Source organism: Nyctibius grandis, chromosome 29 (genome assembly GCF_013368605.1).
Source record: "Nyctibius grandis isolate bNycGra1 chromosome 29, bNycGra1.pri, whole genome shotgun sequence".
Classification (NCBI taxonomy): Eukaryota; Metazoa; Chordata; class Aves; order Nyctibiiformes; family Nyctibiidae; genus Nyctibius; species Nyctibius grandis.
Genome location: NC_090686.1, coordinates 4,640,876 through 4,667,109, shown reverse-complemented (window position 1 = coordinate 4,667,109; position 26,234 = coordinate 4,640,876). Strand labels below are relative to the sequence as shown.

The following is a 26,234-nucleotide window of genomic DNA, read 5'->3' as shown; positions in this document are numbered from 1 at the left end:
AAGAAAAATATGGCTGCTGAAGAGAGAATTCAGGAAAGCTATTGATGTTTTAAGAAAGGGTAAGAGGCCATGACGGTACAGTGCAGGCCTGAACTCTTTTCACTGAGACCTCTCGTGTGTAAGTGGATACACACACTCCCATTCTGTCTAGGTCACCCAGCCAAATAAAGCAGGAGTGTTACTGAAGACGGGAGCTGGGCCTTCTAGGAGCTAGACCAGTTGAAGGAGACCAAAATTCCAGTCCAATGCCACTGCGACCCCATGAAAACACGTCCTCGCCAGTCAGTGGGTCTTTGGTGGACATGTCAGTTCAAGTTCAGCCATTAGCACTGTCCTAAGAAAAAGCAAAGAATGCCGTGCTAACTGACCCTGGGCTGCAGCTCCTACTAAAATGGACAGGGAAACACTTTGGGTTGGTAAGAGGTAAAAGATTCCTCGGGTTATTTTTGGAACAGAAGAATGTGAAATTACCTACCACAAGCCTTGCCTTTGCTTTGACCAGTTGCACCGAGCAACTATTTCTAATCTTTTTGAATGCCTACAGGACACAGTGCTGATGAAGACCTTTCTTTTTTTTTAATAACACAGCATTTTACTTATAACAGTATGCAAAGCTTTTCCTAAAAGTTTCTTCATCAATTACCTGTCTAGAAAATGAAAAGTCAGTGTTACAAACTGCCAGATCCTTAATATGATTGACTCTGGCTGGTTTTAGTCAGCAAAAGGTCTCCAAGTAACAAACGGCTTGTCCATTCGTTCTCTGACAAGAAAGACTGTCGAGGCTTGAATATCATTTACGCTCAATCAAACACTAACGCTGATGGAAAACTCTGGGTTTTGGTGACTCTTGATGTGCCCCACCGGGGCATGAAGAAATGTATCAACACTTAACACGTCCACTGCATAATGGAGCTGCGAGGCTCTCCTGCTCACTGCTGCGCCCACCTCTTCGTCTTGCCAGGCCTGGAGCTGTAAGATATGCATTAACTGAAATAACAAATTGCATAAATGTGTGTTTCTCGGTTGGCACTTCCCTGCTGAATGCTCATGAAACTGTTCACGATGGAAAACAAAAGATGGATGGAAGACCATCACTTTTACAAAATGATTTTTGTAGAAAAAAAAACAAAGAAAAGCTTGATGTACCCAAACTCACAGATAGCCCGTATTTTATAGCTGGGGAACAGCAATAATTTGTCCCTGGTAATGGGCCTTTATGATATCAGATACAGAAAGATTTGCACTTTATTATTGATAAGAGAGTCCAAATTAAAGAACTAACTTGAAGGGGTAGAAATTGGCCTTGGGATATAGTGAATACAGAACATCTCCCCTCTCATCACCATACAGGTGGTGTTCACTGGATTTTAAGATGCAGTTCAAACACATATTTTATGATATAATAAAATTGTTGATTATGGCATAAAAAGCTATAAGATTTGATTTCTCTGTTTTTTTTTGTGTACACACTGGTCAAAATAAGATCGACTGTAGAAAAGAACAGATTATTATTTTGCCAAGAAAGGCTGGACCAGACGATCCTTGAGGTCCCTCCCAACCTGGCACTCTATGATTCAACGATTATTAAACTGCAGTGTAGTAAACATCAATATATCGTAGCTACGTTTTTCCTTTAAAACATTTTGCAGAATAATTATAGCTGGAACAAAGGAAGCTCAGAAAATTTCAACACTGGAGCTTTCTTGCTTTTCTTGGGAGGAAAAAAAAAAGAAAACTGCCATAGAGAAGTTCTGATATTAATTTCTGAATTCTAATAAATACTTTGATTATACTATGCTATGCCACATCTGGCCTTCAGCTTTGGGCCTCATCCAGTTTCCTGTGGAACTAGAGGGAATCTAGCTCCAACCTTAGGCTGTGTTATTTTCTAAATGGCGAACACAAACCCCCAATTCAACCAGCACTTTCCTCTGCGTCGTTTAGTAACACGACTGAAGCGACGCTCCTGAAGAGAAGCAGCTCCCCTTTCTGTTTATTTAAAATTGCAAGTAATTCCTCGGTGGCACACCCAAGCTTTAAAACAAGGAGAGGTAATTGATTAGCTCATTATTGCCATGTTTCCTCTTGGACATTCCTTGAAGAGTTATAAAGCATCCAACCTGCACTTACCTAAAGAGAATGAGTCTGTACAGGGAGGAATCCCAGCACCTACAAAGACAACTACTAAAACTGGCAATGTGAGTTTTGCCCTAAAGCATGACATGCTCTTAAGGCCTTGGTCTTGCAATTATTTAGCATGTGAGTAGTCCTACTAAAGCAAGACTCAATCATAGGCTTTTTCACTGGTGGAGTTTTCTTTTATTTATATATATTTTTAGGCAACATATTATGAAAGTCGGAAGGAGGAAAATAAACTGGTAATATGAGGTGAGCTGACCGTCAGTGTACACGTACGGCCTTCGACAGAGCATCTCAACACAGAGAAACCTCAGTGAAGTCAGTGGCTAAGCCAAACCATAAGTTTATGTAACAAAGAGAAATTGCTCAAGGGTTTTTCCCTCAGTGGAAAAACCAATACTCCCAAGTGAACATCTTTCCTCTCTAGTGCAACACCCTGCAGATGTGACTAAACCTAAAAAATAAGTTCTAAGAAAAGGTTCCAGCATTTAACACAATGTACGTAGTGCCTTTCTAACCCTTCCTTCGCTCATTGTCAAATGATGACGTAAAGAATTACATAAGAAAACAAAAAAAAAAGATAAAAATTAACTTAATTTACACAACCAATAAAAAAGTTTAAAGCAATGATAGAAAAATAATATAAAGGCTAGATACATTAAATGCCAGTTCAACAGTATTAAGCTTTGGTAGAACAGTTAAAGAGCATAGCACCAATAAAATCCAATGTCAATACATGCTTCAGTACGCATGAGCTGTGATGAAAATGTAAATTTTGGCAAGAAAAGTAGTGTATGTTCCCTGACGCCACAGTTTCATTTCAACATCCAACAAAAAGTCTTTCGGCTCCTTCACTTGTCGTTGAAGATAGACAATGCCCGTGTACGAGTTCAGCCTTCGAGTGCTGAAGTAGTTTTCTTCATTTCCCTTGTTGATAGTAAGGATTATGTTGTCTCCAGCATAGGCGGGCGATGGTCCAATACGGAAAATATGAGCTGGGACCACGATATTGGTTTGGAAGTTCAGCTGGTAATAGGTAATGCGCACCGGGGTATTTTGGCAGTCCAGATAATTAAAACAACTGATTCGTTCACACCTCCTAAGAGATGAGAAATGAAGCACAGTCAGTGTCCACGTAAGAGCAGGTAAAAATATATGTATTTCAGAGTATTGCAAAGGTATGAGACAAACAGGAGCCCCAGACTTCAGCTGTGTAATTACCAGCTGCTCGTTCTGCTTTTACAGTGCCCAATAAAGCATTTGTAAACGATGTCATTGTCAGAGTACAACTGTGTAAGAAAAAGCTCACGGACATGGAGAGCTGTGTTGGGAAGCTCCTCAATGAAGAAAGAGCCAGAGTCACGCTGCAAAGCAGCACAGAGCTTGGAAGAGGAGTCTGTGATTCATCACTGACAGCACGAGCCTGGGACAGGGCTCCAAGAAAATAAAAGCAATCACACTGAAAAAGGTAGCTAAACATGGGAATGGGAAACAAGCTCCTCAACTTGTAAAGCTGCTTGGTTCTATAAGGCAGGAAAAGTAAGGTTTAAGTCATAAGCAATTCAGTATGGCCTCCCAAAGCACTGGAAACGGGGACGGAGATGGTGGCAGTCCAGAGCCTCAGCTGCTGAGGAGCTGGGCGCTGCGGGGACGTGCCATTCTCAGCACCCTGTAGCCTGACAAGCTCATTACCCTGCTCCCCCGCAACATTTCACCAATCTCTGAGGAGCTGCAATCTGGCTGCTCTTACAGCAGCAGTTGGAGGGTAAATGGGGGCTCCAGGGCTGGGGAGAGGGAAGAGGCAAAAATGGACACAAAGTCTATTTGGGGAAAGTCTCTGTGCTCCAGGTCCCGCAGCATCTTCTGAGAGCCCCGAGCGCTTACACCTGCCCACAAAGTAAAGCACTGCGTAACGCCCACAGCCACCGGACAGGGCTGTGTGCTTTGTCGCGACGGCGATACTCACATGTCGGATACTTTTCTGTAGTTGGAAGGGCACTCGAAGGACAGGCAGCGGAAGCTGCCCTGGATGTTATAGCAAGTCTCTGCAGCCGAGCAGTTATGGGTTCCTATTGCACATTCATCGATATCTAACAAGAAGAAACACAAGGAAAAAGACGTGCTAAGTTCCAAAATAACAAGTAATGACAATTTATGGGCTGTAACATGCTTATGAGACTCTGTGTGCGTGAGAAGCAAGAGGAGGCTGTGGGTTTGGCCATGCAAGCTGAGGGCTCTTCTCTTCACCGCTCAGTTGCTGTGTCACCTCTCCAGTACCTGTGCCTGCCGCCTGCACACCAGCACTGCGAGAACCCCGGAGGAAACATGTCGGGTGTGAAATGCACATTCAGGAGAGGTGTGTGAGTTCATCTCTGTGCACAGACACTTTTGGCACTTGGAGTGACAGGGTAAATCATGTTGATTTCAACTCTGCTAAAATTCACGTGTCTTCTGTGGAAAAAAAATTTCCTTCCTTGACATTATCAGTTAATAAGACACGACAGTACCGCTCGCAGTGTGGGCAATGAACAAGGGAGCCCACTCTTCCATACAAGCAGCTTGTGATCCTTTTGGTGCCGTTTGATAGTCCTTCCCCTGCTTGGCAGAGCGCCGGCCAGCTGCAGCCACCCAGCGCAGGGCCAGGGCTGGCTGCCCGCTGCAGGGAGGTTGGTCCCTTTACCTGTACTTTGCCAACACCGGCACGCTCCGGTGAGCCCAGCTCTTCTCATTCCAAACGCATCTGATGTGACACAGGGTTTGACTTTCAGCGGAGAATAAACACGAGAAGGAAAAAAGTTCTCAAACCCCAAGATCCTCCTGTCTTGCTACTTCCCACCGCAATAAAACCCAAACATGAACATCTAGACAGAATCACCTGTGTTGTCATATTCTCCCTTGCTCCTGCGGTGTCAGAGATGTGTTGTAAGTAATATTATAAACCAGGCTGAAAGGAAACAGAATAAAAGAACTAGATAGCAGTAGCGTACGGCAGTGGAACCCTGAACTTCTCAGACCAGCCAACCTGCCCAGCCCCGCAGCTGCTGTGTAAGCTTTCCCCAGCTGTTCTGATTGAAGACAGGTTTTAAATAGTTTCCTGAAAGCGATGGGCCAATTTTTACAGCTTCACGGGTCACTGGTACTCCCTGACCCACAGTTTCATGCTCGGAGCTAGCCTGTGTCATGTGAGGTGTTTCTAAACAAGCGTGGTGCTCATATGCTGTTCAGCACGTGAGCACAGTGCACGTGTGATAAGCTCAGGAGCTGGGGAAGCAGCAAACTGTTTCAAACAGCAGAGCACGTGCACACACTTGTGCATGGTGTAGACACCGGGTGCAAGTGCTGGAGTATGAGGGACAGTCCTTGATGAGAGGTGGCCACTGCTACAAATGGCTCATACATTGCATAACGTGTGTGATCGCAACAGCTCCTTCTTCAGGGACAAGGCTGGAAAATGCCCACGTCTCAAGCAAACAAACATCCCCCCATCACCCAGTCTGCAGAGGGGCCTTCCCCTCCCCACAGCAAACACACGCAATGGATGGAGGGACACCCTGTGTCTGCCTACACATCAGCCATTCACAGCCTGTCGTGACAAAAGCTATCCCTCAGGAATAAACCAATCCCACCAGACTATAACCAACCCATGTTAAAAGCCAACAGGACCTTCTCGCTGCCTGAGAGCTGAGAAAGCTGGGCTCTGTCAGGAGAAGAATCTACCTACGCATGAAGGTTGCTCTGCATTAAAGCAGGGGCAAATAGAAGGCAAAGTACCCATGGCTGTACAGCTGCACGATGCAGGAGATGTAAGCTCCAGCAGACTATTAGGAAATAGAGGAACTTCAGAACAACACTTTAGAACAAGGCACATATTTTTTCAAATTTAAGTTAAATATAAATATCTCCTCGTAATGAGAAGTAATGTTGCAGAAGACAAAAAGGAACATTTAAAGCTCAAAGACACTTTATGGCCTAGGGCATAAACGTGGTTACCTAAATAATACACATGCACAAGCCCAAGCCATGGACCATAAAATGCTGAAAACCAGATGCAATAACAAGGATCCAGCTTGAACAGAAAATACTGGCAAAGACCTCACAGTCACATTGTGTACTCCCAAATGTCTAGACAACGCACGGAGGCTTTAAAATGAAATAAATGCTAACAGACAAACCATGTGGACTGTGTAGGGCTCTGCAGTTCTGCCAACTGTCACAGAGGAGAGAGACTCTTAGAGCAAAACTATAACCTCCCACTCCCTCCATTCCTCTGGGATGAGAGCTGATCTCATACACTGCACCGACTGGTTTAAAAGCCTTGCAAAGAAAAGTATACAATAGGAAGTAGGAGAGAATAAAAAGTAAATTAAATCCCTTGCTGATTCTCAGAAGTGCCCTTAGGTGAAAAGAAAATTTCTTCCATATTGCAATCATGGTCATGAAAGCACTCACTTCACCAGCTTGGCTGTGCTGCAGAATACCATGCGCAGTTTCTCCAAAAAGATCCATATGTTGAGACGCTATTACATGGGATACAACCCGTCTGCTTGGAAAAAAAAAGGTACAACGAATGTACCACCAGTAACTCTTATGAACTGGTCAGATGATGAGCAACTGGAGCCGGATCTTTAGCTCAGGGAAACCAATATAGTCTTCTAGAGTTTAGCGCAGCTGAGGTCAATTCAGACTGTTTCTCTGACCACGTTTTCAGAGACACCTCAATATCTAAGCCTGCCCAAACTTGTAACTACAAACTGGCAGAGCCCAAAAAAACAGCACGTACCCAGGGGTTGCTTCCAGCACCTGACTGAACCCAGCGCACCCGGCCACGCACAGAGCTGCGTTCTGCAAGAGGACCAACTTCACCCCCTACGGAGGGTGCGTGACCAGGTGGCACAGGTACTCCGAGAAGCTTTTCCAAGCGTTACTGTCCAGCTCCATTGGCAGGGCTAGTCCATCCAAGGGGAACCCTCCCCACACAGGGTGAGCGTGCAAGGAGGATTCGCACCACACAACCAACGCAAGCGTGATCCATAGCTCTGTGTGGCAAACCTTCACCCTCCAGCGCCGGCGCCTGGAGCACGCTGGGTGCCTCCGGCTCGGGAGAGCTGGGCTGGCCGATGAACGCAGTGACTCACGCTGTTAACTCGGGCAGACACGGCCTCAGCTCAGACCTCACTGCTGGCAGAGGGGGCAACCAACATGCCAGCACTCAACGTTAGCAGGGGGAAAGAAAAGAGCCTGCAGAGAGTTATAGCTGCAGTTTTCTAAGGTGACTTTTACATGAGAATTTAAATGCACATGGATATAACTGTGTTCTGAAGTCATACTTAAAAACACATTTAAAAAAAAAGCTTTTAAAATCTTTAAAAAATATTTTCATTTTCATTTAGTCTGTTTCTCTGCTCCAAAGTGAGGATCAAGTACGCGCATACCATTCATGATTTACACGGTGTAAATTCACTGCCATTACCACTGCGAAGAGAATTAAAGCATAGGAGGTACAAAACCAAGAGTTATGTGGAGGGTTCCTGAAAACCCAAGAGCAGGAAATGCCTGGTAGTTAGTGTAACTGACGGCAGGAATGCATGTTGAGTACTTAAAGGTAATCAGATCTTCAATCATCATTACACAGCCAGTGCATCCTTTGGAAACGGGGGATTTTGACTTCAAAACCAGACAGCTGCGCACCAGATGAAAAACCCCAGACACCCAGAAGACATTTCTATGATTCTGGAGAAAAGGTGTGTGTGCTGGGGGGGGATATTTATACTAACATTTACTAATGCCAACATATTTAAGCTTAGGTGGCAGACTTCTGGATGTCCAAGTCCCCATTACAGATCCCACATTCACTCTCCCAGTTTTCTGAGGCAGGAAACTGCAACTCAGAATGAAGCCACAGATTTCTACATCTGGCACCTCTGAAACAACAGATCACTTACTGCTGCGCCAAGGTGCACATGCAGCTCATACAAGTAATCGAGTGCCCCCATTTGAATTACGAAGTGGGCTCCCTTAGGAATTCATTTAGAGAATTAGCTCACATTGACAGCTGAGTTGCCACACTACACTTTCTGACACAGCACAAAGCTGACATTGCAGACACCAATATTTGGCAACTTTGTCATATACTGGCTTTTTAACAGTGACTAATGTAAAAAAATGGGGACTTGAGTGAATAACTACAATGGCTTAGCTCATTCCAACAATTAAAGCATCATAATATAATCCTTTCAGTTCCTAAACTCCTCATTACCTCGACAGGTTCTTCCATTTGCTGCCATGGTATATCCCTGCTCAGGACAAGCACACTGATAACTCCCAGGAACATTCACGCAGCGGAAAGTGCAAAGAATGCCTGCACTTTGTGTGCACTCGTCGATATCTGGGGAAAAAACACAATTACAAACATATGAAAAAAAAGAAAAACAGAAATCTGAAAAAGGAGGCTGTAGAACACAAGGAAATTCTTATCGGAATCATTTATAATATATTCTTAAACAAGAATGTAACCATGAAAGTTTGATATTGCTCTAGGACAGCTGATGGTGCTTTCTGAAATGCTGAACACAAGATTGCTCCCAAAAATACTGGCTGCAAGTAGTATGGACTTATGGAAAAGAACAATAAGTCTAGGGCACATCTGAGTTTGAAAAACTCTCTGGTACCTCTATAATTCTTCTATGATTGCTTTGAGGGCTTCCTTGTGCTAGGAAGAACGTGGGTTTCTTCACCAGGTCTTAAATAGAGACTCTCCAAAGTATATGTCAGTATTGGTGACTTCAAGAAAACAGGTAAAACCCTTCCTTTCTCCATTCTGATCACTCTACTCCTCATTCACCCACCACCAGCAGAACTTAGAGCAAGCCTTCACTCAACTGTGGCTGCGTGGAGGCTTTAATTGATGCAACATAGTTAAACATCTCTTCCCTCCTAATTTTTTCAGTCATAAGCTCTAGCCCTATGAAACAATAATCTCACCGGTTCTACGGTCACACAAGTGTATTCCAGCCCCAAGTAGGAGGCATGAAAAACTGATTTTTCCAATAGCTGGCGTTGCCTCTTGCTGCTTCTGCAGCCGAGTATAACTCAGCATCATCCTTAGGCATGACCTGCAGCATTAGGTGCTGCTAAGAGCTCGACAGCACTGACTGTTGAAGAGCACACACATATTTAACTGGACCTGACGCAGCAGCAGCCTTACCTTTGCAAGAATGCCCATCTTCTGCCAGCTGGAAACCTTGCCTGCAGTAACACTGGTAGGAACCGTAAACATTGGCACACTCCTGGCTGCAGGGACTAGTATCGCATTCATTCACATCTGTATCCAAAAACAAACCCACAGACATTGCCACAACGGTTCAGAACAGTATCTTCCACCGTTCCTTGCTCTGAGAACAGCTACCAGATCCATCTGGTCAGAGTCAATAAGGATGGACTAATTTGTCCCAAGAAGATGTTTCTGCTCCCTAGGCAGAATGCCAAGACACATGAGGATGTCTGTTGCACCTGAATTTCATCTCTCTATATGATAATGAAAACTTATACACATGGAAACACGTTTCAGACCTTATAATCATACAGTGAACTAAAAATATGGAATCATTGCCTTAAAAAAATAACGGACAACTTAAAAAGTTTCCATTCAATTCAAAATCAATTTTTTCAAGTTTTGTCACTACCAAGTTTCATCTTTATCAAAACTTGACTGAAAAGTCTCCTATTCTAACTTTGTTATGTCCTCCTTTTCTCTCATCTGGAAGGAAAGGAAAAAGTATGCAAGGGAGGGAAGAAGAAGAAGAAACTTGTCTGCTCTCATCTGAGAGCGAGTGTTCGATTGGATATCTGCAAATTTGAGCACACATAAATCATGGGGTTACTGTATTTATATTGCCCCTCAACTCCTTCTCTAAAGTCCCTTAATTCACACTGCAATTTCTTCTTCATGGAAAAAACGTCTGGTACCTTCACAATGCTTCCCATCGTAAGACAGGCGGAAACCAGACGAACAAGTGCAATGGTAGGAGCCAGGGGTGTTCTCACACGTGTGCTGACACAGGCGTCCAGGGTAATTCCAGCACTCATTTATATCTGCCAGCATAACAAGAAAAAATACAATCAACTCAGAAACAAAAGCATCAAACAAGATGCAGGAGGATATTTTTAAAAGTGTCAGAGATTAATTTGCAGAGCATGAAATGCTGCAGCCTCAGATTTTATGCTTTGTGCTCTAATTGATGTACAGGAGCGATAAAATACAAGATGCTGTATCACAGCCTCTTACAAAGAAAGTTGTGAAATCTTCAGAAAGGTAATTTTCTAAAGCAGCAGAAGCATAACCCGTAGGAAAGTACTTTGGAGATGACTGTAATTGATAACCTGCAGCCAAACCAAACCAAGGGCACCTGGTCTGTAATCACAGCACAGAGGGGCAGAGCTCGCAATGGCCAGTCACACTGAACGGCGGCTGCTTTGGAGGAGATTCCGTTCTCTTTTGAGGCACTGCACTGCAGAACTGGTAACTGCACACTGCAATGGTGCTAAACGCTGCCTCGAGGTCCAAGGCTCAATCAGTCACTCATCTCATCTCACCCTGCGCCTCACATACCAACGCAGCTTCTGCTGAACGCGTCGTACTGATATCCCAGCTTGCAGTCACAGCGATAAGCCCCAGGAAGGTTGTGACAGATCTGCCCTTCGCCACAGCGGTGTACACCGGTTTGACACTCATCCACATCTGCAGAACCACAGAAAGCAAGCAGTTTAAATACAGTTTGCTGAAAATCAATGTTTACCAAGCAAAACAAAATTAAATAACAGGAATAGAAACTGTTGGGGCTGTCCCCTGGACAGAACGAAGAATATCAGCTTTTCCCACCATGCTCTTCTCAGAGTCAGCTTTACATGTCTCTAAGTCAAACTTTTCCAAAGCAACACATTATCTGGAAAGTGAAAATGGTAACTGTAACTGCAGTGGAGCTTTCCCAGCACATTCTGCATTTCAATGTAAACCCATTTTGATTCTGATCAAACCATGACATTTAAACACCCCGTTCTGATGTTCTGCCATTACGTGAGTCACGACAAGCCATTTAAAGCAAACCAAGAACAAGCCAGAAATCCTGCTCATCCCTTCAATTAAAGCAATTGCTATTTTCATCGCCTGTTGCCCTTTCAATCTCGCTTCTGCTGTCTACCTTTTGCTCTCTCCCAATGTTGATCTTTTTTCTTTTCTCAAGCAACTCACATTTTGATACTTCTCATGGCCTCTCATCCAAAATCCAACACCAACAAATCAGTTGCTTCCCCACTCACACGCATCACTTCCAATCTCATTATAAAAATCCTCAGATGAAGATGAGAGTTTTCAATACACGCTGATTTACAAGACTTGCAACACGACTAAATAGCTCATCAGTATCTAACAAATCCCTGTTACCATCTGTGACGAGAAGCATCAAAAAGTCTGATTAACCCTCAGAAACTTGTATTTCTTCAAGTATTCTGAGTTCTGCCATTTCCTAAGCCATCAGATCCTGCTTCCTTCCTATTATTCACATCTTCAACTACTTTTACAACCCAAACCCCCATTCATGTAATATTAATTAGGTTGGGAGTCAAAGGCTGGAGGTTCTCCGTACTGCCCTATTTGAAGTCATAAATTTGAGCACTGTTTCATTTCAAAAGGTTCCTGGGCAGTTCTCCATCAAACAACAGCCTTGGAGAGTGCTCCGGAAAGCAGTCGCTTGCTGAGAAAATGATAGGGAAGGGAGAGCAAGTTACACATCACAGAAACCTGGATTTGGAAAAGTGGAGATTACACCAACCCTGAGGAGAGGCGCTGACAAATGCTTTGTTCAGTATTTCAGCACAGATCCCCACCTACACAGTCCCTGCTGGCACCGGGGTCAGGCATGGCAGGGAATGCCACTCGCCAAGCAAGGAATTCCTGACAGGCTCACAGACGGCTGCTCCAGTGCTGTCTCCTCATTTTCTTTTAAGGTCAGAGGCAGCATCAAAACAAGGAAGTTTCTAATGCAGATACAGATTTGTAAAGCAGTGGTTTGATTTGCAATGAATTCATGTGTGCAACCATTTCATTAGTTTGTCCAAAATTATATATCCCATTGAATTCAGACTTTAATTAGTTCTAGGGCATTACACGGTCAGAAGTGTGCTATATTTCACGACAGCTACAGTAGTTTTCAGTTAAATTTAAGAGGTAGTTTTTAATAAGTCATTTACTAAATCAGAAAATATGAACATTTTAGAGAGAGATGAACCCTCTAAACAGAGACGATGACCACACAAGCGTAGTTCTGCTGCAGAAACGTGTGCAGATGATGTATTTACTACCATGAATAAATCTGAATCAGGAATCTAATTAGCTATTGTAATGCCTTAAAGAAACTAGTCTTTATCATAGAGAGGGGAAATTAGGACCACATGCTTTTCTTTTTTCTTCTCCATGCTCTCTGCCTACTTAAAGAAAGTCATGCCAAAAAAAAAAACCCAAAAGACATAGACTGCAAACAGAATGCACACAGCAAAGAGAGAGAAATCATCAATTAACATTAAACATTTGTTTTCCCAAAAATCAAACTAGAGAAGCTTCCTGATACCTGCTCCTTAAAAGCATTGTCAATCATGTAAAGTGGAGACAAAGTATCAGCAGTAATTACAATGCATTGTGTTATCTCATCGTGCTTTAAAGACATAAATGCTGTATGAATAACGGCAATTTCCTCCTCTGTCACATATTTACACACAGTCACTCTCTTTCAAGAAAAATTGGGGGAAAAAAGCTGGATTCCTTCTATAAATCATCAGTTTGAAATTCAGGAACACAATTTGCCCTAGCCATTAGCAGGGCTTGAAAACAAAGGCTGTTGGCACTACAGCCAGGACTTCTGAGCTGCTCACTGATGACTGCTGACTTGCGAAAAAAATGGCATTTGTGGAGACGTCGGCATGGTGGTAACCCTAGAAACAACTTCAGAGCCATCACGCTTCCAGTGGTGCAAACATACCTAGTGCAGTTGACTTCACTGAAACAGCACTGACTGAAAGCAGCTGAAGAACCATGTCTTCACAGCAACTGAGAGACAGGACTTTTGGGCCTTCCCTTTGCAATGGCCAAAATATTTCAGGCTGCTATATAATAAGACAGCAAATGAGACTGCACTACTCTGCCCCGAATTTATGGAACACAACCCCCTAGAGCTGCATTAGGAAGCCTTCTCGATTCCCTCAGTTACACACATAAGCTGTCCCCATCTTCTGCTACTTGCAGAACTTCCCCACTTTCTCACTGGCCAAGCATGGTCTGGATAGTCCTGGGGGTAAAATCATGAAGGGAGACAGAGCATAATGAAGAGCAAAGAGGGGAATGCAGGAATTTATGCAGAAATGGCATCTATCTATGCCACTGTTTTCCACTACAAGTTGCTAGTCATGACCAAATTAATAGACAGCTGCCAAAGCGGCTTCCACTCCCCTGTAGTATCACAAAAGCATTTGTTTGCTTTTCATCCTGCCTTTATTCAAAGGGAACATAAGTAGAAATCATGAGGATATTGTCACTAACCAAAATGTTGATTTGTCATTTCTTTTTTTTTCCCCTGCTGTCATTTCATGATTTCCTACTTCGCGTAACACAGAACGCAGGGAATTAAAGAATGCACAGCCAGCCTTGCCTTGGGCACCAAGGACCAAGCTTTCGACTCCTTTGTGCCTAGAGTGCTCATTGACAGAACAAATGCAATAAAAGATGAAATCTGCTATTCTGAGCCAGTAACTCCACGAACACCTTGGGACAAATACAAATCAGTACCAAGCTGCACGCCAGCCATATGAATATCTCAACATTCTTTTCACGAAGAAAGTAAGAAATTATCCTAAACGTACACACAACTGGGTGTGCATGGGGAACACCACTTGTAGCACTACAAAGAACATCCAGTTAGTGCTACTCTCGTGAGGCCACAAGCTCCGTGCTTCTCGTTTGCTGCATCCCATGGCTGCAGATCATATTGCTTACAGTGAGATACTGTAAAAAATAGCAAAGGATCACGGTTTTGACTGACAATGGGAGTTTAAAAAGTAACTAAATCACATTCACTCCAGAATGGAAGCCAGTAAACCCCATATGCAGTCAAAACCAATGTCACCCGGTGTGACGTCGCTGCCCTCCATGCAGCATTCAGGCACCAGTGCAACGTCCTGTAGTGCAAACAAATCACTGAGCTGCTCAAACAGCAAATGCATCCAGCAAATTCCCATTCCTCAAATAAATTTACAAATCTGGAGGCAACTCAAAACCTCTTTGTAGAATTGAAATGTACTTTTTCCTCTGAGAGGGCACCTGCCCAGACACTGGAGTCCGACCTTACCGATGCATCGCGTTCCCTCCTCGTTGGAGTGGTAGCCTCTGCTGCACGTCAGCGTGTTCCTTTGGCACGTGTAAGACCCAACGGTGTTGATACAGTTGAATCCCGGTTTACATGGCTCGGGGAGAGATGTGCATTCATTAATATCTGATGAAGAAAATGTATTAGAACAGTGAGAGAAGCTGTTTAACCCTTCTAGTCTGTTTTCTTCCAGTTGTCACATTTTTTTCCTTCATGTCAATGTATTGTGCTACAAAGATAAGGCCGAGGAAGGTCTGCTGGGGTAACACCTTCAAATTCAATATGCAAGCACGGATATCTTTAAAAGAACAGTAAAGTTTAACTTACATTCACAGCAGGATTTAAGGAAAATTACCTGTGGTCAATACACATCCCTTGGACAGGCTGAAAGGAACAGGAGTTGGCCAGTGGTGCTGCACATATTACTGGTCACACTTACCAACACAGTTTCCCTCGGGGTCTTGTAAAAATCCATCCATGCAGCGCTGCTTGGACTCACAGTAGAAAGATCCTTCTGTATTCTGACAAATGAAGTTTACTTTACAGCTGTGAGTTCCTCTCTCGCATTCATCAATATCTGTTAATCAGATCAAAACACCAAATTGTGACCCATCAAGCTGTAATTTTCAATAGTCTTCACCACTAGTTTATAAATTCTTTTCTCAGAAAGGAAGTCTGGAAGCATCATTTAAACCTGACAGCCAACATTGCCGTTGGGAAATCTCAGGTTTAGGTGTGTTTGCCCTTGGACATCCACTTCAGCACAGGCTGAGGAATTTGTCAGGTCCTGCAGCAAATTCCATCCAGGTCCCTACTGCTGTGTTCACAGCATCTCTTGTAAGCCACAAACACTGAGACATCTGGAGTTTTAAAATTCTAAAGGCCCAAATTTAACCTAGGAATAAGGTACACATAATAAAATGCGTACCAGACTCTTTCAAAAGCAAAATGGTCTCTTAGTCCTCATATACTTCAGGAATTCTAGGTAGAAACCTACCTCCGCTGAATGTGATACTTAAAGGGCACCTCATTTGAACAGAGCTGGGATTTCACTGTGTACACAGGCACATGTGTATGCATATATGTACTTAAGTACACAGAACACTTATCCAATTCTGAAAACTATTCTGAAAAAAATCTGAATAAGAGGAAGCAGTATGAGTAACAAATTTTGCTTTTTTTCTTACTCTGCAGCCAAAGCTCAACACAGCTTTCTCATTTTTCATTACATATATGAAATTATTTCTCAAATTATGTTCACCAACTTGAGGCTTGCTTTCTAGGCACACGGAAAACACTTCCTGCAAGTTTCAAACTTAGAAATTTACACCCAGCTGATCTGTGTTGAGTAACTACATGGATCAGCTGGTACAGTGGCATTGCTTCCATCTTCCCGTTGAAGAAACCCCACCTAGGAACAGACTTCAGCTATAAATACGTTCAAAGTTCAGTTTCTGTGAATATTTTCAAACGCTACTTTAACACACGCTGGTTCCTGAGGAGAATGCTCTCCCCATGATGAACATCTTTCCTGGAAGATAAAGAGAAATGGAGGAAACGCCACAACTGAGGAGTCTGCGCTCCTCCAGGCAGACAAGGGGAGAACTGCTGGCACTTCTCTTTCTATCCTAACCTCTCAGTTAAACGTTAAGGTCACGAGGGAACACCACCAGTCTCCAAGGACGTATTATATTAACGTCTTCCTACCATATTTATTGACTGAGACAAATAAAAAATGTGGAATCCAGTATTTCATAAACCTCTGCAAATTCAATAGTTATCTGTAGGCAATTTTACCCAGAGTAGTTCTGGAATTTTAGTCTTTCTTATAAGTCATTAATTTAAAGGCTACTTTAAAACAATTTTATAAGATGCTATAATCTAACTTTAAGATTAGAAAGCAATTTAGATTAGCAATAAATGTTAGAAATGCTATCGAATCAGACAACAGAACAAGACATTCACAAACAGCCTCTTCGAGTAAACCAGGGCTTACTTATGACAGCTGTATATACAGCAAGACTTCTGATTGTTTCTATTTTATAACCTTATGTTACATGTCAAGAGCTAAGTTCTTTCCTCAGGCACCTCTTACTCCAGCTGTCAAGAAACTCTTTGTGTAAAAAAATTCAGGAGTAAATAACACCGACTTTTGCCCTGGGAGGCTGGGCACACGTGTGTCCTGCATACTCCTGTGCTGCAGAGGAACTGCTATGCTGTGACTACTGATGTTAGCTGCTCCATCAGACCTCTATATAGACCACGGAGGGGGAGATGAAGAATAGCTTCTTAAACCCATGGCCATTCAAAATGTAAATAAGTGCAGACAGACCTCCTAAACACAGGAAGGACCGGACTGAGTCAGCCCCATGATCCATTCAGGCTGTGATTTCATGCTCAACAGCAAACAGTATCAGTCCCTTCAGAGAAAATCAGGGCTAGGCAGAGGAGCGTAATAGGAATTCCTCCGTCAGTGAGATCTCTCTCTAACCCCTTAAAAGCAGGGTAAATCCTAACTCATAAGCTTTCATCCATTTTCCAAGTTATTTATAGCTATGGCTGGAAACTATTTCAAATAAATGAACGTACAGAAGGGGCCTATGAAGCCAAACGCTTCCATAATGATCAGCCTTTTTTAGTTACAACCCTGATATCACAGACCAGCAACAATAAAATGCTTTGCAACCCCTTCCCTTCCCAGTAACACCAACTGCACCAGCAGCAAAACAGTTGTCTTACCAACACATTCTCCATCCTTAAGCTCGTAACCCGGCTGACAGCTCAGTTCCTGGAGACATTTGAAGGATCCCATCGTGTTGACGCAGTGCTCTCTCCGCTGGCAGCTGTGCGTATCCGTTACGCATTCATTAATGTCTGCAAGAGATAGTTAAACAATTCAGTGCCTCATATTGATCGAGTGCTCTGCCTCTTCCTGCTCTTTTGGAAGGAGTCAAAAGCTCAAGTGAAACCATTTCTTCTGAGAAAGAGAAGTATAGAGTTTGCTGCAGTGTTCTGATGAAAGATGTCTTATTCCAGGATCTTTTGTTAACATGGAGTAACTCTAGAGACACGAATCACAGGGAGGTTTCCTTCTCCTCCCTGCTTCCTCAGTGTGCAGTGGATGGTGCAGGCATTGAGGACAAGGGATGGACAGAGCTGACTAAATGCAGGGTGGGCAGGGGATTGATAATCAGCTTCTGGTTGACTGGATAGAAACCTCCTGGACAGCTGAATGAGAAAGTGATTAATGCTTATCACCAGGTTTTCATAGCTCAGGCTACATATCAGTCCTGCTGCTTCGGGCCACAGAGACAGGAGCTGCTGGTGTGGAACTGCTGCAAGAGAGGGGTACTGAAACTACCTGCCTCGCTGCAGGTGGAGTCATGGAACATGCTTATTTCCTAAGGAATGTGTCATTAGAACTGGACACACAAGAAAATATGGAGAGGAATCCTGAAGGCTCACTCATGACCTGATTTCAGCAGGTGGAGTAGTAGAAAAGTTGAAAAAAACCACTTAAATACCAGATTGTGGAATGTAGGACACAATTTGGAAAGGAATATGCCAGACCTTTAAAATGATACGTTTTGATAGGCTTGGATGAAATAATCTCAGCTTCAGGTTTTGCTTATTTTAATAATGAAAGCTAAGAATAGCATGATGAGCAAATTCTTACAAGCAACAAAAAGGGGCAGAGATGGGAAGAGAAACTTTCTTGCCATTCTCCACATCTTACACGTTCACAGTTCTATATAAAGCTAAGAAGTATTTCTAGAGCTAACAAAAGCCAAATGTGACCATAACTGTAGCCAATCATTCAGCTTCTCTGCTCATGAAGCTGTTTTTATACTACACAATAAAGCAAGTATTGTTTAAATCAGATTTTCAGTTTGGCTGTAGAACCTCGTTCCCAGATAAGTACAACATCAGATATATTACTTCCCCTCGTGGAGCATGAAAACAGGAAAAGCCCTTTTAAAAGCCTTTTGTCTTAGAGAACGTGCCAGCTTGTTTTCTAGCAAACAGATGAAGACGAGCACCAAGAAATTCCAGTTCCTGCTGAAGTCAGCCAAGTGGTGATGAGCGCTGAGTTCTGCAAGACCAGTATGTTCGCCTGGGGCCATTTCACTTCTCATTTATTTGTGTTTTATTGTTGTTTGCCATCGCTGCTCTTCACATGCTGTGTACTTGCTTTCCAACGCCAGCTGATTAATCCACAGCGAGGTCACTACTGGCAGATGGATATCTTTCTGCCTGTCCCACTTGGTGTTTGTGTATTCCCACTGAGTGGCAGGTAATTGCCTACCCCAGAGTTGTTCAGGGTTATGTCCTCCTAATGCTTGTACAATTTCCCTGTTTCTTGACGTGTAAGCAGCAATATTCTCATAAGTGGTCTTGGAAAAAACAAAACCACCACCACCACCACCAAAAACCAACCAAAAAACCCCTCACATGCTGGGAGAAGCATATGAGCTGCTGTGGTGGACTCCTCCCACCCAAGTAGACTTAGTTCTTAAATAAATTTGAGGGTTTTTTTTAAATTGGCTATGGATAGCCACTTAACAGCACCCAAACCAGCGCAAGGCTCTCTACTGATTTAAGAGGCTACACAACAGATCTGAGATTATCTTTGCTTGCAAACCACAAAAAGCCTTCTCATATAAACACTCAGCACTACACTGCATCACATGAACTTAAGTCAGTTCAGCACGATGTCAAAAGAGCCACTAGAAGGACAGCATGTTTGTCTGAAACACTACCCAAATAAGGCAGGAGGTATTCCACCTGACTAGCAGGTGTAAACGGGTACAAAGAAGGGTAAGATTTCACAGGGGGAAAAAAAGATCTACTGTAATTCCATGTTTTGTCTATATTTTTTGATACAATTCTCAAATTTCTGAGTGCTTGAGAAAATAAGCATAGCTGGCCAGAACGCATTTGAGGAAATCGAGATTATGGGAACAGGAAGAGCACATGCAGAATTTTTGCTTTCAATGGAAGTTTTGTGCACAAGTGATTCACTGATTATCTTTAAAGTCTAACGAACTGTGACCCGGGCTGAGATCAAGGCTTAATCTATGAGCCACGCAGTATGCAAGGCGGTTCTCTGTCCTATCCAATGTTAGGGCATGAACCCATCAACGCCTATCACAAAGCAGTGTCCCTTAGCACGAGCGTGAGGGTGGGAAAAGGCATCTTTGGGGAAGGTCCCAGTTTGTGCTGGGGCAGCACACGAGTGCCTGTGGCAGCTCTGCTCAGCCCCAGCTGTACGACGTTTTGCTCTACCATTATGGCACAAAGTAGAGGGGAGTGAGGACTGAATGTATTTTAATAAAACAGGACAATCTCTCTCTCTCCTTTTTTCCTCTCTATTGATTATCCATAAAATCAAGAGGGACCATAACCTGTCTCTCTTCAGTACTAGAAACCAACACAAGAAGTCAGTAGGATGCTTGACAGAGCACTAGGAAAACTCTGAGTTATGTTTCCAGTTTGAAACAAAGTTAATTCCCAACATGGGACCAGCTGTGGTCTTCCTCCAACCCAAATAAGACTGTGAGGCAGGGCAAGATTACATTTATTAAAAAAAAGATGAAAAAAATTCAGTAATATATTAAAAACAAGCCACACAGTTAATTTTTGAGAAATCTACTAGGTCTATGTGTGTGGCAACAACATTCCCCACTTTATGTCAGTAAAAACCAGAATGAAATGTCATCACGTTATATCTCTTTTTTTCCCTGGAATTGTTGTTGCAAACAGCAACATATACATGACCCGTGAGCATATCTGTTGCATCTGAGAAGATGACATTTTTGCAAAGGAATATCAACATTTACCTACTGCTATTTTTTTCAACACATACTTCAACATTAAATATTTTTTTGTGCACTTTTTATAAAGATGTGAAGTGCAGACTTTTTTTGTCCTGCATCTGTAGTTTCTCAATTTTTTTCTCTTCAAATTACTTCAGCTCAATTTGTTTTATGGATTACATCTGTTTTATTTAGACCCGTTGTTATTTTGCAACCACCCATCCTGTGCTCACGCACAGTCCCAATGGTTCAGCAATAAAATGACCACTTACTGCTCACTCTGGCAGGAGGGAAAATCGAGATGGGAGTAGCAAAGAAAGTAGCAAAGTAGTCTCCAGTCAGTGTGCATGTGGGTGGTGGTAATGACTTTGCCTGAAAGTCACCAGGAAAAGCAATCCACATTAAAAACATCCAACCTGGCTCTTATCTCTGGAGAACATGGAGCTTTCAAGCCTAAAGACATTTTAATATCTGTTCACCAAGTTACACAAAGCTGCTGTGTGCAAGCTATTTAAACAGCTGGTGACTCTTCATTGTGCATGGCTGGCTTTCAGGAATGCTGGATATGTGCTTGTGAATGTACCTGGAATTATAATCTTTCACAGTTTGACTAAAGGAAATTGAACAGATAAAAGGTTATCAGCTGTTTTGTTGCTGTGCAAAGATTCTTCCTCCTGTCCCTAAAATATGCAAAGAGTAACATCATTAAAACAACAATACTTTGCAAACAAATTACCAAAGCTTTCCTGGTCGTGTTTGAGATAGCTCGAGATGGTGCACAGAAGCAGTTAAGCTGGAAAGGATACCTTAGGTGAGCATGGCTGCAATGAGGCTGCTGAACAAAACCACAGCATGCTTGTGGCTTTCCCCTTTGACTCAAAAAGTAAGAAAAATGTTAAATACAGCAAATGTTCTCCAGGCACCACACACAGAGCAGAGCTGTGTACGAGCAGGGAGAACACAGGGTATAGCTATCCAAAAAGAAAAAGAAACTTCAAAGTTTTCTGGATTATTTACAAGGATACCTGTAAAAATCTGACTTGCATTAGAGAAATACAGAGGTTTATTATTTAGTGAGGGAGAAAAGGGTCTTTTATGTTTACAATGAGAGCTGTATCTTTCGTTTTACTAGTGATGCCTGAGGTTTATCTTGTATCAGTCACAATAAAACTCTGTTATAATGTCATGGGGTAGAGGACAGGAGAGGAAGATAGTGAATAAAAGGAAGCACATGGCATCTTCTGTAGTACCTTCTGCCAAAGTCACTGACAAACGTGCACTAATTTAGTTTCAAAGCGCTCCTGGGAGATGCAGAAAAGGACAGACACATCCCTACTGCGTAGTCCAGGGAAAACATCAGGGGATTAAATGGCAAGATTTTTGGAAGCAGAAAGCAAGGTGAGGCAGTTCCTTCAGCTGCTCATACCAGACCTTATATTCAGAAGTGTGGCACATGCAGCAGGCTCTGTGAAAGCCATGAAACACTCCAGGCAGCCTGTGGCCAACTACAAATACCACCTCCTATCTCATAGTCTGATATTCTCTCTGTAAAGGCATCCACCCTTCCAGTGGTGTTCTCTCAGCCGTTTAATTTAAACTAAATAATTTCATTAGCTTACCAGTATCTCTGATTTCAAAATAAATAATAATAATAATTTTTAAAAATCCAATTTTGACAATTTAAGGAAAATCCAGAAGACAGTAAATCACATTTCTGCTCTAAACTATGACAGTATATAAACTTGCCTCCTCAAGCCCTCACGCCGTATGATGCTCATTAGTAAGATGAGATCACAGAGCTTTAAGAGATAGGAACAAAACCAAAGCTGTGATGGTCAGAAAAACAATGTTATAAATGTAGAGAGAAGGACAGGGGTGGAAGAAGGTGAGCGTATTCACACATGACATTATAGTCACAGGCACTGTTGCTTTCAGTAACGACTAGAGGTCTCCAGGTGCCCCATTTTTCCAGGCGTTACCACACCACACTGCTGCAGCTCGGGTGCCTCCCAGACCAGCCTCTAGAAAAGCACCCCAAATAGAAACTATTTCAAAAGCTCAGGCCTTGGCTTTTTGAAGCAAATTAAATCCTCATAACTACACTTGTAAATACAGATTGGTTTCTTATATGAACTGGAATAGCAGGGATGATACAGCAGAATTATGATGCATCTTTCACTTTTACACAAAGAAATTTGTGCCAGAATCAACGAAGGACTAATCTGCATTTTAAAATTCCATCACTTTGGAAGGGACCTTTTCCACCGCCTGGACTTCTGCAGATTTCTTGAGCTGTATTTATGAAGTTTTGCTGTTTCATGATGTCTGGGGATTTGGCAGTATTGACACTGTCCAGAAAGACCAACTGCTATGTTTTCTTAGTCCAGTTTAACAGTCATCAGTACTGCTGTGGTCATCATACCTATGAACTTTTATGACTTTTGAGCAAAGTTATATGTATCCTGAGAATGTACTGCTAGGGAAAAAGCCAAATAGCATACAACTCCTGATGTTAAGTGGCTGAGCAAATGGTGCACATGTGTTTTTACTAACTTATATTGAAATGTCATATGCAAAGATGGCCAGAAAGCCTTTTAGCACAAATGGTTTAAATGCACTGCAGAGCATGAAGAGTTATGATGCTGTGGTGAACGGCTTATACCTATCACCTTACCAACACATTTTCTACGCCTGTTGAGTACAAAGCCCTCTGCACAGATCACTCTGTGGTTGACACAGGAGAATGATCCCAATGTGTTCACACATAATTGTCCTCTGGAACAAGCGTGAGCACCTGTGAGGCACTCATCCAAATCTGTATCAACATGTTGCAACCAAAAGGGAAAAACAGAATTCTATTAGAACCATTTCTGAAATGAAACAAAACTTCTTTCAAGCTGGAGATGTCTAAATGAAGTGTGTTGGAGCTACCACATCAGCACCGTGCTATAATAGACACAGTGTTACACTGAATATAGGGTGGAATAAACCCTCAGAGATCATCTAGCCCTTGCTTGCACCCCTACACTTTTGTCATTCCAGAAAGAGCCATTCTTAAAAACAGGCAGTCACACAGAGGCCACGCACACTCTTTGCAGGAAACCTGTTCCAGTGCACCACCACCCTTACCATCAAATACTTAACTTTAATACAGGTTATAAATGTCCCTTGCTACAATTTAAACTCTCTGCTTCCACTGGCATTTCTGAAAGTTTTCACCTCCTGTAGCAAAACGATTGCCTTGAAATGCCCCTTTTGATTCTGACATTAATTAATCAAGTTAGCTTCCACCACACTTCAGTAAGCAATGCACAGTGAATATTTTATCTGGTAATATTAATTTCCCATTTTCTTCACAGACTATCTGGAATTTCACGAAAATGATTTGTTATTCAAAAAGATCTGAGATAAAGAAGGATGTGGATCACTTGTAAGCAATTCCGAGCATCAGAACCTTGCATTTCACTGCTGGCAGTTATTGCTCCCATACTTACAGATTTATAATTAAGGTACGACACGGGGCATTGCTTCCGACCCCCAAATCTTTCCTGGGCAAACACCTCCTTTGTCACTACCCAAACATGTCCATTTAAAATTTATATAATGTGAACGACCATGATGCAGCTTTGGCATTCACTGTCCATCACCGTGCAGGCCTGAGCTTCTATGTCAAGTGAAACACACGGAGCTGTACCAGCTCCCAACGGCACGTCCTGCCTAGCAGTGAAGCCTCATGGACTGCAGGTTTTCAAGGCAAGCAGAAATAAACCAAACACAACAGGGTAGAGCTGTAGCTCTGAGGGGGTTACTCAGGACAGCAAATATGCTCACACCCTGCTAGCTGCTCCCACTCTCATGAAGAAAAGCTGTGCGTCCATAGCTGAGTAGACAGACCCTGGGGCAGAACAGTAGTGGGAAGAGAAACCAACAGGGCTGGAAAAAAGCCTGGAATGTCAGAGCTTTCAAGCCCTTTTTGAGCACAACTGCAGGCTTGCCTTCACCTGAAGTCCCCAGGTAACAGGCACACTGGATAGACCTGCTCCAGGAGTTATCCGTGAAGCTGATGCAGTGTTCCTTCTGGCAAATAGTCTCTGTACTGCCACTTGCAATTCACAATAATGAACCCTTAGAGAAACACCTCGGGGTGTGAGATCAATGAGATCTATATAAAAGAGTTTTAACCATGTCTCTGTGGTGAACTTGAACCACTTACCTTCACAAGAAATCCCATCAGCCATGATAGTATATCCAGAGGAACACGAGCACACAGCATTTCCTTCCACAACGTTGCAAATGTGCTTGCAGGGGCCATTATCTATACAAAGCAAAATTGCAAAATACATTAGCCTTCCCAACACAGACCAGCTGAAGTTACAAACCTCCAGGTCATCCAAATATAATCCCAGTTTAGGCAATGGGGAAGGCAGTTTGTAAACAATCTGTGCAGACAGCCCTAATCACTACTTACAACCCTCCTATTACACAGACACACACCTGTGCCACCCCGGCCTGTATTGCTGGCATTATGCTGCACAGCTGCACCGCTTACCTTAAACTAAACAGCAGGTGTGTAATAGCCCTGAGATCAGAGTATAGCCTCAAATTACTTCCTCGGGTTTCCCTTGACAATTCCTTATGCCAGAGGTAACAAATTAAGGATGTGCGCTGAAATCAGATCGGTGAAGGGACGTGTGGGATTTTATTCAGGCTCTCTAAAGATTCCTCACACGTCTGCATCTGCAGTTTACACCTCCAACATACCTTTACACTTATCCTGCTCTTCTAAGGACATGATGAGAAGAGGCTGAGAAGGAGAGGCTGCTGGAGGGACGGTGGCTTCTGCTTCCAGCCTTGTCACCTGTGCTCTGTCAGGATCTGTAAGGCAAGGGAGGCAGAGATGGATCAGGGACAGCATCATCTCCACCAGGCACCCCACGGCAAGGGTCCAGGTTCTGTTCATCCCACTCCATCCCGGTTTGTAGGAGGAAACATTTTGGTGACCTGGACAACCATCTATGCACAGAAGTGCAGAGTCAGTTTTGGAAGCTGCCATCTGTTTGATATGAACAACTGTCTGACAGCATGCACACAGAGTGCTGCACGCTAACGGAGATGCTCCCAGACATCATGGGTACCCATCAGGGAGCGTGGCTGAAAATAACTTCTGTACAGTAAAATACTGCAACCTAATGAATCAAACAAAAAGCATTAATTTCATTTTTTAAAATGCTGCTATATTGTAAAGAGAGTGGCTGTCTTTCATTTGGTGCATGATAAAAAAAAGCAGAACACAAAACAAGTCTTTAAACTTATTCTGTAAATCCTGTTTCAACACAGATGAAAAGCAGACGCTCACCTCTACAAGCCCAGGACACTCTGGAATGACTTCTACACAGCCAAATGGACAACACGACAGCTGCTAGCTGTCATTAAGATTTTCAACAAACAGTAATGTTAAAGGTATCAGAAGAGTTAAAAAAAAAAAAAAAAGCTCTGTTACATCAATAAAATTAATCCAGTTTATCAATATCACCAAGCCTAAATCCATAAGTCTAAGTTCTTCCTTACGAGGGGAGTGTCCTATTCCTACTGATTTGAGTTCAAGTGTCACCTGGAGCAATGTGTGAGCCACCAAACAATGACAACATTAAGTGACAAAGTGTGATTGCAATACAAGTTTGGGGTATGGGAAGAGCAATTTCACTTAAAAAACTATATGAAATCACAGACATAGGATAGGCTGTGACAGAGGCAAATACAGGACACCTGCTTATGGCACATCCTGAATGATTTCCCCAGGAAGAGAGCAGAGAAGCGAGAAGCAGCTTTTGAAGTTTCATCAGTGTATGCTTTCTCCTCGCCTCACAGA

General features: G+C 42.9%; 1 protein-coding gene across 1 annotated transcript in view; it reads right to left on the bottom strand.

Moving 5' to 3' along the window:
- Window positions 1-2,296: 2,296 nt before the first annotated feature.
- Window positions 2,297-26,234, bottom strand: part of FBLN2 (fibulin 2) — an 84,805-nt gene continuing 60,867 nt past the window's right edge. Inside the window, exons 7-17 of the mRNA XM_068419862.1 lie at window positions 25,127-25,240; window positions 24,579-24,680; window positions 17,289-17,423; window positions 14,989-15,126; window positions 14,532-14,675; window positions 10,748-10,876; window positions 10,105-10,230; window positions 9,344-9,460; window positions 8,396-8,524; window positions 4,106-4,229; window positions 2,297-3,238 (exon numbers count right to left, since the gene is read on the bottom strand). Coding sequence (XP_068275963.1) covers window positions 2,881-3,238; window positions 4,106-4,229; window positions 8,396-8,524; window positions 9,344-9,460; window positions 10,105-10,230; window positions 10,748-10,876; window positions 14,532-14,675; window positions 14,989-15,126; window positions 17,289-17,423; window positions 24,579-24,680; window positions 25,127-25,240 — 1,616 coding nt within the window. The 3' untranslated portion in view covers window positions 2,297-2,880. The remainder of the gene's footprint in view (window positions 3,239-4,105; window positions 4,230-8,395; window positions 8,525-9,343; window positions 9,461-10,104; window positions 10,231-10,747; window positions 10,877-14,531; window positions 14,676-14,988; window positions 15,127-17,288; window positions 17,424-24,578; window positions 24,681-25,126; window positions 25,241-26,234) is intronic.